Raw genomic sequence first — 12,284 nt, 5'->3', positions numbered from 1 at the left:
AACACAGGTCCTCACCCAAAGCTCAGCGGCCCCCAGCCTGCCTCACCCTCCCCTCCCCACCACCTGTCTGCCCGCCCAGAGCTGGGGTGGTTTCCTGGAGGACTCGGCATTGGGGATCCCGAGGTGGCCCCAAATGCAGCACCTACGTGCAGCCCAGGCTGGGGAAGGACACGTGGGCCCACGGCCTGAAAGCCGCTCTGTCCGGGGGGACCCTGGGGCCACGTACCTTGGCCAGCACGTAGCTGCAGTCCCCATGTACCGTGTACTGCCGCTCGTCGAACGTGGAGAAGTGGGCACCGCCCAGCACCGAGCAGGTGCCCGGGCACTGCACCTCCTGGCATCTCCACCGGCCTCCAGAGCAGGTGCTGAGAGCAGGGAGCGACCACGTGGGTGCCGGCCCCCGGGAGCAGCCCGCCCCCCCAAGATGGCAGGTAGACTTGCCCAGGCCTGCCTGCATCACCTCATAGACTGAAGCCCATCAGCGCCTGCCCAGAGAGCCACTGGCCTCTGCCTGGGGACCTGCGTGGGAGGGGACGAGCAGCCCCGGGGCCACAACCCCCAGAGGGGCCGGCCCGGGTGCATCCAGGGAGACCAGAGGGCAGGGGCCGTCCCTGGGCATCTCCAGGGGGAAGGGAGGGCAGGGGCCCAGGGTCCTACCAGTTGGTGCAGTCTGTGGAGTAGCCGGTCCCTGGAGTGTAGGTGGCCCCGTTGTACACACAGGAGCACTGGGGCACCGGGATGCAGCCAGCATGGCCAATGTCATCCAGCACTGTCCCTGCAGAGGCAGGCGAGACACGTGGCAGGTGCCGGACTGTGTCTACCATGTGAGTGTGTGGAGGGGACAGGCCCTCTGCCCACAGTGGCCCTGCCCTAGAGGGTTCCTCAGACCCAGGGGCCCAGGGACGCCTCGGGCCACGTCAGAGGGGCCTTCCTTCCTGAGCACCCACAGTGCCTCTGGGTGATTCTGGGGGGCCAGAGGGGGTGGGGCTCCATCTCACCCTCGGGGCAGAAGCAGCCGGCGACGCAGTGGTCCTCACAGAGCGGGGAGTGCTCGGGGTTGGAGCAGGTGTCCGCGCAGGGCGACCCGCACTCGCGGTACTGCATGTTGAGGGGGCACGTCTGCGCTGCAGGGAGGGGGATGGGCCCACGTCACGCCCTGCCCCTGCCTCCGGCCCGAGAAGGGACCGCATGGCAGGGCCGGGGCCACGCAGGGCACTCACGGCAGAGCTGGGGGCGCCGCCAGTCCAGGGGCAGCCCCCCGGCGTGGGAGCACTGGCGTGAGTACTCGGCGAGCGTGTGGCAGAGGCAGCTGCTGGGGTTGGCCCGGTCACAGCGGCAGAGGTCTTGCCGGCAGGCCTCCAGGTAGCTGCTGGTGTCCACCCGGGCGGCACAGTCCGAGAAGAGCTCGCTGCTCAACACCTCCTCGCAGATGCCCTGGGGCAAAGCCGGGGCACTCAGTCCAGGCTCTGGAACATCCCCTGGCTCACGGCCCCCTCCTCGACTTGTCCCCGGGGCCGTGGGAGCAGGACGCCACCCCCGCTCACTCTGGGACTTACAAAACCGGTCAAGCAGTTCGTGGGGGGCTCAGGGGCGGGGTCCTGACACCGCTCCGTGGGGCCGTCCATCTTCTGCAGATTCCCAAACTCGGTGGGGGTCAGCTTGATGTCTGCCAGAAGCACAACACCGGGCTCTTCTCAGGCTCCCAGCACCCCTCGCTCGGGGCGACCGGGCTACGCCTGCCTTCCCCTTCCACACTGCCGGTTTAAGTGGCGGCTACACGGGACTTTCGGGGAGTCTGGAGACGAAGTGAGGAACTCCCGTGCATTCGGGGCTGCGGGTCAGCGGGCTGAGGTCCGCTAACTGCCGCTCCGCTGGCCCAGGGCTGGAGAGTGAGCCTGGGCCCCTGCCGGCCACTGCTGGGCACCCGGGCAGGCTTCCCCTGAGGGAGTCCCTTACGGATGGGCTCTGCGTGGGGCTTCAGGGGCCTGACAGTGGGGACCCTGTGATCGGGACTGCAGCAGGTGTGGGTCACATAAAAGGCCACTGCTTGGCAAAGTCTCAAGGACCAAGAAGCAGAGACAGGGTCTGGATGGAGGCCGGTCTTCGATTTCAGAGGAGGGTGTGTGACGGGTACTGAGAACAGGAGGGCTCAGTGGGGGCTGCCCCGCTGAGAGCGTGTGCTGGGTGGGAGGGGGTGGGGGTGAGTGCACGTGAGCGCACGCCGTGCGTCTGTGTGCCGGGGCGTGCCAGAGTCTGTGCACGTGTGCGCGGTGTGGGTGCGCGTGCATGCTGGACCTCGAGCGTGTGGGTCTGCGTGCACGTGTGGGTGCGTGCACGTGTGTTAGGACTGAGACCTCTGACTTGGGACCCTGGAAGGCAGGCTTCCAGGGAGCACAGAGATGGAGCAGGCGGCAGGGAGGGGGGCTCGCGCCCCGGGCTCACTGTGGGAGAAGAACTCGTTGAAGATGGGGACGCCATTGAAGTCTCCGCAGAGCCCGCAGGTCTGGTTGGCGTACTTGGCGTCCAGCTCCAGCTGCAACGAGAGGACGCATCAGGCTCCAGCCGTGCCAGGGACACCCCCGGACCAGAAGGACAGACGAGGTTCCCAAGGCTGGAGCAGCTGGGCCTCCTCACAGAGGACCCTCCCCACTTGCTCCACGCAGTTGGGACCCGGAGCAGGGGTTCTGTCCTGGAGGAAACGACCCCCACACGCAGGGTCTCCATCAGGGGTGTGGACCCTGGGGCCCCGTTAGCATCTGGGCCCCCATCCTCACTGCCGTGGGGCCGGGGGTGTCTGGCTTTCCCACCCTCCTTCGCCCAGAGCACCTTCTTCCCTCCCTGGGGAGGCTGCCCGGCTGGAGGCATGTGCCTGGTCCCCCGAGCCCGGCCCCCCGCCTCACCAGAAGGCTGTCATCCTGGTTCCACATGAAGACCAGGCCCAGCTTGGCCGCCACCTTCACGTAGCTGCTGCTCTGCTCAATGAAGACTCCGGAGTGGCTGAAGGGCAGCTGAGCTCTGCGGGGAGAGAGGGCCCAGCTGAGGCGTCACAGGGCACGAGGGGGCGGGCAGCATAGGCCTGGGCCTCAGGCAGGGAGTGTCCCTTCGGTCACACGTGTGACAAGGTCAACACACCCACAAGAGCCTGGAGCTCTGGCATCAGAAGAACGAGGAAGGGGCCGCTTCGGGGGCAGAGTGAGAGCCTGAGCCCCTGGGCGAGGCAGGGGGCCGAGCATGGGGGCCTGGGGGGCACCGCCCCCAGCCACACTCTTGGGACAACTGCACTTCCCTCCCCCGACGGCCCAGAAGCATCCTCGCCGTCCGGGGCCTAGACTCACGGGCGGCCGTTGACCAGCACGGAGCCCTTTGTCAGCTCGACAACCATGCCGTCAAGCTTCATGGTGATCCTGCTGGGCGCGGTGGCGTTGGGGCCTGGGCCGCGGCGGAGCTGGAGGTTGAAGTCCTCGTAGGCGGCACCGCAGTGCGCGGAGAAGACGTAGTTGCACAGCCCGGGGAAGCGGAAGACGTCGCCGTCGAAGGTCTTGTAGTGGAAGTCGCCCCACGTGCTGCACACCCGCCCGCCGTGCGCGGCGTTCAGGGCTGTGGGCCGAACAGAGCAGGGCCTTTCCGAGGGCGCCGAGTCTGGGACACCTGGACGTCCCAAAACCTGGGCCCTTATCCACCTGGGAAGCTGCGGTCCCCCTGCCCCCCCACCAGGTCTGACAAGGCAGAGCTCGGCCTACACAGCCCCCGGCCTGGCCTCTCAGGGTCTCACCTCGCACCAGGGGGCTGCTCCTCAGAGGCGGGTGGATGGTCACCCCGCGGAGGGAGTTGCCTGTGGAAACAGGGCGGGTGACGCACAGCCCTCACCCCCACCGCCCTTTGGTGGCTCCGCGACTGCTCGGATCTGGCGGACTCCAGATCCGGCTCCGGGTTCTGCCGTGTATATGGCCTCCCGGCCGGTGTGAACACCAAGGCCAGCGGGCACCACTGTGGGCTGAGAGCAGAGCACCCCAGGGGCCCCAGCTCTCACACCACGTGGCCCAGAATGCTGTTTGCACTGGGGCTTCCTTGCTCCCGGAATCTCAAAAATGCCTGAATCAAAACCTGGAGACTGTCATGCAGAGTGAAGTAAGTCAGAAAGAGAAAAACAAATATCGTATATTAACGCATATTCGTGGAATCTAGAAAAATGGTACAGATGAACCGGTTTGCAAGGCAGAAATAGAGACACAGACGTAGAGAACAAACGTATGGACACCAAGCGGGGAAAGGGGGGTGGGATGAATTGGGAGATTGGGATTAACATATATACACTACTAAGTATAAAATAGGTAACAACTGAGAACCTGCTGGATAGCACAGGGAACTCTACTTTGCTTTGCTGTACGGTAGAAACTAACACAACATTGTAAAACTATACCCCGATTAAAAAAAAAAAACAAGTGCATCAGCAGCTACGGACAATCCCTTGGGTGCTGACATCAGGCACAGGTGCGCCTCCCTGGGAGCCCCTTTTGGGGACATGCAAACTGAGGTGGCTGGGTCTGTCCCCGAGCCTCCCCTTGCTCTGGGGTGTCTGGCCGTGCTGGGGGCTGACCCTCACCCGCCCTGCCACCACTGGAGTATCAGGTGTTAACTCCAGGGAGAAAGGGACATTCTGTGAGCTCCCAGCGAGCCTGTGACCCTGTCTCAGCCACGCCGGATGGGGATGGCAAGCAGCCTGCAGGGCCCAAGGCGAGTGGCCCATGGCCCCTCAAGGGCTCTTTGACTGCTGGGGCGGGGCGGGGGCTCTGACAGGTGGGGGGTCCACTCACCGCCAGGCCCCTGGGGGGCAGGAGGGAGGTCCGGGTACTCATAGCCGAGCTCTGCAGCGCTGTCCCGGGCCTGGCCTTTGGGAAGAGGAGAGGGCGCTGGGCCTGAGCCGGCCGAAGGACCCACACGTCCCCTCAGAGGATGCACGTAGGGAGGGATGGAAGGTCCGGATGGTGGGGTTCTCTGTGCGGACGGGGGCACTGTCCGGGAGGATCTCTTCCCGGCTGCCGAGCCTCTGAGGTCACCCGGGCCCACGGCTGGGCCGCCACTCCCTTGACCTCCCCCTCAGGTGGCCCCATGAGCATGTGGGGGTGACCCCGGCTGGTCTCTCCAGGGGCCATTCCTTCGTTCACTGTTCATTCATGCCCACCGAGTGTCCACCAGGGCCCAGCCGCTGGTCCCCTGCTCAGGACGTAAGGGCCAGGCAGGCAGCCCCTGTCCGGGGGCATCCCATCTACTGAGGGAGCAGACAGTAAAGTCACGGGTCTGCTGCAGCTGGTCCAAAGGCAACCAGAGCTCTGGAGGAAAATTCAGAGCCTGTTGGGGATCTGGGACCAAGAGTGGGGACAGAGCTGCACCCAAAATGGGGTGCTCAGGGCCACTGCACAGGTAAGGGCCCAGCGCCGTGGAGGCCAGGCAGGCAGGGCCCGGGACAGGCAGTGTCGGCCTGGAGGCCACCCCAAGGACGTCATTTCTGGGGTCCTCAGAGGCCGTTCCAAAGGTGCAGAATGTCGTCAGACACAGGCTTGCCATGATCCTGCACAGAGCTGGCATGGCAGGAGGGTGCCTAGCCCCCCACCCGGAGGGGGAGGCCCAGCCCTCCTCTGGATGGGAGGCTGACCCAGGGAGCACAGCTTCACTCACTCGTGTTCTGGCCCCATTTCTCAGATCACCCGGGACAACCTGGACTCATGCTCGCCATGTGTCCAGGGAACATCCAGTGGGGCAGCCCTGCCCGGAGTACTCGAGGGAGAGCTTCCCAGTTCTGGGACCGTCTGGCAGCAGCGGGAGACTGGGGACCGGGATGTGCGAGCCGCCTGGGGCAGTGGGGACCTTGGCTAATATGTCATGTTCCCCAAGCCGCCGTTCCGGGAGCCTGGGAGCCACCCCTCACCCATCCAGGTCCCTGCTATCCCCTGGGAAGCAGAGGAGGGAGGTGCAGCCCAGATGGGGAGGGGCCTCCGAGGACCACGGAGGCTGTGAGCCTCCCTTATCACACCCTCCAGCCGGGACTGAGCCCACCATAGAGAACCAGACAGGGAAAGTGAGCCGGTGAACCGGGGATGCCCGGGGGGGTGTCCCAGGCAGGTGGGCAGCTCTGCCAGGCTGGCCCAGGAGTTCGAGAGTCTGCTCAGACCAGGCTGGGCAGGGGGCAGAGGGCAGAGAGCAGCAGAGACGCACATGTGGATGAGATCCTGCAGCCAGGGGCTCATAGACGCTGGGCTGCTCCCACCCCCTAACCCCCACATGGACCCTGCAGCCCCCAAGAACCCCTCCCCAACCCCACAAGCTGGAAGCCGCTGGAGCGGGCGCTGAGGTGGAAGAGCCGTTCACGGATGCACTCAGCTTGACCAGAGCCCAGGACGAGGCCTCAGAGCTGCCTGCTGCCCGCCGGGGGCCAGGGCCACCCTAGGATTTGGGGGGGCCCCAGGGGCCCCAGGCCATGGTCAGGGCCAGCCTGGGAAAGCCAGCACGAGCCTTACCTGTGTGCTGGGCACAGGCCAGAGTGAGGCCCAGGGCCCAGAGCAGGGCCAGCTTCCTCCGGCCGGCACCCATGGTGTGTGGGGGGAGAAGTCCCCAGGGCAGCCTCTGAGGAGGGCTCTGAGTCTGCAGGAGCCTTTTGTAGTCCCAGAGCTGGCTCCAGCCCCACTGGCCTCACGTGGGAGGGTGGGGCAGGGCCTGTGGTTCCCCTCACCCAGGTAAACAGTGGGCACTGGCTATGGGCTGGCCGGCAGCTGAAGACAGGCAGGGATGGGTGTGTCTGCCAGGCGGGACGTGGTTCCTGAGGGTCCCCCAGTCCTGGCCTCAGGCATCCTCCACCACGCCCCTGCCCCTGGACCTTCCCTGGGCGCTCTCCCGTGCAGCCGGACCCCTGAGTTCCTGGCACCTGGAGTGGCCACTGGCATCTTCCCTGCTGCTGGGGCCAGCCCCACCCTCACTGGAGAAGGGCTCAGGGCGCGGCGCCCCCGGTGACAGGACCCCGCCCCACAGTGCAGCCCCCCGACCAGCACTGCCTGAGAGCCTGGCCGTGCTCCAGCTGGGCGGGTGACCCCAGGCCGGCTCCAGGCACAAGTGGCCTGTGGCCTCGAGGGGCAGGGGTGGCGGAGTCCGCTGAGCTGCAGAGATGCCGACTGAACCAGCCCAGAAACCGGCCCAGTGGTCTTGGCCCTGAGGGGCTCTGGTTGAGAAAGCACCCTGGTGTGATGGACACCCGGCCTCAGACAGTGGGTGTGCGAGCCCTGGGCCTATCACGGAGCCAGGCGCTGCGGCTGGACCTCCGCCGCAGGGGTCCACACACCCCCACCAAGGCTGGCGGCTCCACTGCCACAGGTGGGCCCAGCCAGGAAGCTCTACGTGGGGCGGAGTGGCAGCAAGGTGAGCGGGAGGGGCTGGGCTGGGTCCCCCCCATGCTGGGGAGGGGTCTGGGGGCAGGGGGCACCCTGGAGCTGATCCGAGCATTTGCTTCTGGCTCACTTGGGGCCTGTCCCAAGCTCCTTCTGGTCACCTTGTTTTTGGTCCCTGAGCCATCCCCTCCTCATGCCCCAAATTGGCCCTGGTACCTGGTAGAAAGAATGCCTCACACATAACAGGAGAGTGGGGGAGGGACACAGGGGTGAGTGAGTGAAGGAGTGAGAGTGTAAGAGAGTGAGTGAATGAATGAGTGAATGAATGATTGAGTGAATGAACAAGTGAGTGAATGAATGAGTGAGTGAGTGAGTGAATGTGTGAGTGAGTGAATGAATGAGTGAATGAATGAGTGAGTGAATGAATGAATGAGTGAATGAACGAGTGAATGAATGAGTGAGTGAGTGAATGTGTGAGTGAGTGAATGAATGAGTGAATGAATGAGTGAGTGAATGAATGAATGAGTGAATGAATGAGTGAGTGAGTGAATGAACGAGTGAATGAGTGGGTGGGTGGGTGGGTGATCACATAGCAGGGGGCGTGGATGCGGGTTGAAGGGAGCTGGCGCCACCTCCATGCCCCCCCCCCACCCTCCCTGCAGGCTGGTGTATCACGTCCTCAACCTCCCCGGCACGGCTGCCTGGCTCTAGAGCTTGACAGCACGTCACCTGGTGCTGAGAAGGGCAGGCCCCTAGGGGCAGGCCGAGGGGACCAGTCTGGCTCCAAAGGGCTGTGCAGGTTTTGTGGTTAGGATACTGGACATGGGGAACCAGTGCCTTGGTGGGGAGGCTCTAGGGTCTGCAGCTGGGGGCCAGACCCAAGCTGAGGGAAGCTTGAGTGACATGGGCCTCCCCTCCCCACGACCCCAGGAAGGCAGGGAGGCAACAGGTCAACCAGTGTCCACGGCGTAGGGCACAGGCCTGAGTCCACACCTCGCCCCGACCCATCTGAGTCACCAGGCACGCATCCCTTCCCGGGGTGGGGGAACCCCATAAGAGGGACCCATGGAGAGGGGGTCTGGAGTCAGGGCAGGTGTGTGGGACCAGTGACCCAGCCTTGAAAACCAGGGGTCTTCTTCCCTGTGACCTCCACAGCCCAGTGGGGGCTGTGGAGGGGTGGGGGGCTGGAAGGGGTCCCTTAAAGCAGTGGGGCAGTGATTCCACCCTCCTGCTCTCAGGGGCCTTCACGCTTAGTGAGGGCAGCACAGGGGAAGGGGCACGGCCGGGGTGAGCCTCGGCCACCCTCAGTTTCCTCATCGGAAAAGGGGGTCCATGAAAACCCCTGCAGGAAGAGGGTCCATGTCCAGGGGTTCACAGTAGGGTGCTGTGTGTGGGGAGCGGGAGCCACACGTGGGGATGGGGCTCGCCCAGGGCGGTGGCCCCAGAAGCCTCTGCTCCCCCGGTTTCCCCGGGGGCCACACAGCCTGCACCTGGGCTGCTGCCAGCCCCCCACCCGGACCTGATAAACTAGCGGGTTTACTGGAGAGCAAGGCAGTGCTTGTTTGGACAGAGGGCTGGGGTCCAGCCCTGACAGGATTGCCCAAGCATTGCCATGGCAACAGGAGGACGGTGGAGGGATGTGGGGATGGGATGCAGGCCAGGCCGCTGACTCACCCTGGCAGCTCTGATTTGGGACCGGAAGCGGGCATCAGATAGCTCCTATTTGTATGAGGGATTGACCCAGGTGAGGATGAAACGCCCACCAACCCGGATCCGGCCAAGAACAGGGCCCCACGGGTGGGCAAGGAGCCTATGGGTGGGAGGTACGAGTCCAGCGCTTTCCTCTTGGGGCGGGTGGTGTCCTGCGACCCCCGGGGGCAGCATGTTCCTCACAGCTCTCTCCTCAGACGCATGAGAAGCGGCCCCCATGACCCTCAGGACCCTGGGCTGCCTGACCCTGACCCTGACCCTGATCCTGACCCTGGCCTAGCCCAGCCCAGCCCAGCTGTTCCTGGCCAAGGTGACCAAGGCAGGGGACACTGGCTTCAGCGTTGCCTGCCCAGGGCTGGCACTCCTCCCCCACGCCTGTCCCTTCCTTTCCAGTTTCTGGGCATGGCCGAGGTCCCAACGCAGGTGACCTGCAGGGCCGTTGGGGTCACTCTGCTGTAGCTGCAGGACCTGGGGGCTGAGCCATCCCCGCAGCCTTCTTCGGGCCTGACGATCCCACCTCCCTCAGCCCACGCACGCTGCAGGGCACAGGCTCTGTCCTGGGGGACAGGTACAGCTTTGGGGCAGGAAAAGGGGGCAGCTTCACGGCCCTTCCCACGTGGGACTCTGCGGGGTTGGCCTCCTCCCCTCCAGGGCGAGGACGTGAGCACAGCGGGATCTGACTGGATGCGCAGACCGTCCGGCTGGAGTGGCCAGGCAGCCGGACCCAGCCCTCCCTCCCCTATAGCCCGGTGCCCTCGAGGGGCTGCGGTGCGGGGGAGACTTGACTTCCACCCTTCCACCTGGGACACATCTCCAACCCGGAGGTCAACACCTGCACCCCAAACGCCAGGTCCCTCCAACCCCCTGCCCTGGGAGAAGAGCCAGGCCTGGACCAGCCACACATCTTAAAGCAGACAGTCAGCTGTGGCTCCTGTTTTCTGCCGAGACTGCGGAGTGGACGGCTGTCTCCAGCGGACACTTTGTCAGCCCCGTCTCGGACGCCAGCCTGGTGGCAGCCCTGGTGGGCCGGGCACACTTCTTGGAGGCTTCACTGTATAATTCAGTCCATAGAAAACCAAAAACTCCTGAGGGGTAGGAACTGTGGTTATCCCTGCTTTTTGGATGACACAGATGGGAGGCACCTGACCTCAGAGGGACCAACTGGAATTCAAACCCAGGGCCTGGGGCTCCAGACACTGGGAGGAGGTGGTATCCTGGCCCTGAAACCCATCAGCTGTGTGGCCCTGGGCCAGCACATCACCCTCTCTGTGCCTCGGGCATCTCATCTGGAAAATGGTGATCGTAGGAGCACTGCTCAGAGGACTGTTGCCCCAGGGACAAAACCAACTGATGCATCAGGGAAGCACCCTCTGAGCTGCGTCTGGTCCCCCGGAAGAGCCCCTGCCACCCTCGCAGCGGTCACCTCCAGGAGACTTCAGGCAAGTCGAGGGACCTCATGAAGCTCCCGCTTTCTCTTCCTGAAACGGGGTGATGGTGCCGCGCTGGGTCACCCCTTCGACTTTCTGCACATTTTAACACACCTGGAAGCTCGGTGCATCGTCAGCCTAACTGCACCATGACAATCAAACAGGCAGCACCTTCCTCTCTTCGCTGCACCTAAAATCACAGCACAGTTTCTCACCAATGTTGGCTTAGCATCCGTGACCCACAGTCACTCCTGACGCAGGGGACACCGTGAGGCCGAGGGTGCGGCCTGATGTCATAGATGCGGAAACCAGCAGTTTGGGGAAAGTTTACCACGTATTCCGTGTGACAGAGAATGAGTTCAGGACAAAGACAGATGGAACCCCTCTAACCTGCGAAGAGGAAGTGGGCGCCACCTTGGCAGGGAGGCGCTGGGAACCTCTGATAGCTTACAGGAATTGTGCTGTTGACAGAAAGGGCAGGGTGACTTCAGCGTTGCCCCAAGCCGGGAACTTCCTTGATAAGGAGGACGGCGTCCTAATCCCTCCTGCTTGGCGTTGGGGCACGAGGGGGAGAGAGCCATCTGGAAGATGCCCATGGGTGGGGTCCGCCTCCCCGGGCCGAGGGGCCAAGACCCTCCCGGGACCGGCGGCGGGGGCGGGGGGGCCTGGGGGATGCTCTCTGAGCGGCGGGAGAAGGGAGCGGAGAGTAAGTTTGGTTTTATGGCGGGGCTGCACTGATTTGGAGGCTTCCTGCACGTGTTTGTTTATCTGCATCACTGGGCAAACAGAATTCCTCCCGAGATCTGACCTGGTCCCCCAGATCCACAGCTGTAGATGAAGGGCAGTGAGACCCCCGCTTGCTGCTGACAGCGGCTCCCCCCTCCCCCCCACAGCTGAGCCCCTCTCTGCCCAGGCCTGGGCGGGGAAGTGCTGGCCCCGGAGTCCCTCATCTCCCTGGGCCCAGCTCGGCTCCTGGGAGCCCCCGCCCGCCTCCTCCTGCCCCAGAAAACACAAAGGCCCTCAGCCCCTCCCCACCACGCCTTCCTCCTCAGCCTCCGCTCAGCGGTCACCCTGCCACCTCCCTGGGGGGACGGAGGGGACTGTCCGTTGAGGTTGTTCCCTGGAGGCAACCGCATCTGTGTCCCTCATAACTTCGCAGGCAGCCTGGGCACCCAGGGGTCAGGTAGCAGCTGACACGACTGGGATCCCCTCCTCTGCCCTAAGAGCACTGTGCCCGCCCCTCCCCCGACCACCGCCACCCGCAGGCAGGGAGCTGCCCGGCCCACTTGCCTGCATTAGGACAAGGAAAAGTCACCCCTGACTGTCCTGTCAGCCTCTAGGCAGAGGGGAGGACGGAGCCAACGTGAGATGTCGTCCATACAACACTGACTGTGGCCCCCCAGGGTCCTGACGTGGAGCGGGTGCCTCTGACCCCGGGACAAAAGAACATCAGCACTCGGGGGGCTGGGGGTTGTCTAATACCATCAGCACATTTAAAAGGTATTTTTCACAGTGTAAAATCATACTCATAAAAATTAAAGCACCACGTCCAAGTGTATCCCAAAAGAATTGAAAGCAGGGCTTGGAAGAGATATTTGCACACCTGTGCTCACAGCAGCCAAGAGGTAGAGGCAACCCAAGTGTCCATCGATGGATGAAGGGATACACATGGTCCATCCACACGGTGAGATATTATTCAGCCTTAAAAAGGAAGGAAATCTGACTCAGGCTACACAGGATGAATCTTGCGGACAAGATGTTCTGTGAAATA

General features: G+C 63.9%; 1 protein-coding gene across 1 annotated transcript in view; it reads right to left on the bottom strand.

Annotated features, from left to right (window-relative positions):
• MUC5AC (mucin 5AC, oligomeric mucus/gel-forming) overlaps positions 1-6,870 on the bottom strand; it is a gene marked incomplete at its 3' end in the record, with an annotated part of 30,690 nt that extends 23,820 nt beyond the window's left edge. Inside the window, exons 1-11 of the mRNA XM_082342194.1 lie at positions 6,516-6,870; positions 4,815-4,889; positions 3,773-3,832; positions 3,336-3,597; positions 2,901-3,015; positions 2,443-2,533; positions 1,557-1,666; positions 1,221-1,434; positions 999-1,124; positions 658-775; positions 227-365 (exon numbers count right to left, since the gene is read on the bottom strand). Of these exons, the coding sequence (XP_082198320.1) occupies positions 227-365; positions 658-775; positions 999-1,124; positions 1,221-1,434; positions 1,557-1,666; positions 2,443-2,533; positions 2,901-3,015; positions 3,336-3,597; positions 3,773-3,832; positions 4,815-4,889; positions 6,516-6,588 (1,383 nt within the window). The 5' untranslated portion in view covers positions 6,589-6,870. The remainder of the gene's footprint in view (positions 1-226; positions 366-657; positions 776-998; positions 1,125-1,220; positions 1,435-1,556; positions 1,667-2,442; positions 2,534-2,900; positions 3,016-3,335; positions 3,598-3,772; positions 3,833-4,814; positions 4,890-6,515) is intronic.
• Between the last annotated feature and the right edge of the window lie 5,414 nt (positions 6,871-12,284).

Source organism: Balaenoptera borealis, assembly GCF_965194805.1.
Source record: "Balaenoptera borealis genome assembly, chromosome: 11".
Lineage (NCBI taxonomy): Eukaryota > Metazoa > Chordata > Mammalia > Artiodactyla > Balaenopteridae > Balaenoptera > Balaenoptera borealis.
The sequence above is the reverse complement of the archived record's forward strand: the minus strand, read 5'-3'. Positions and strand labels throughout refer to the sequence as shown.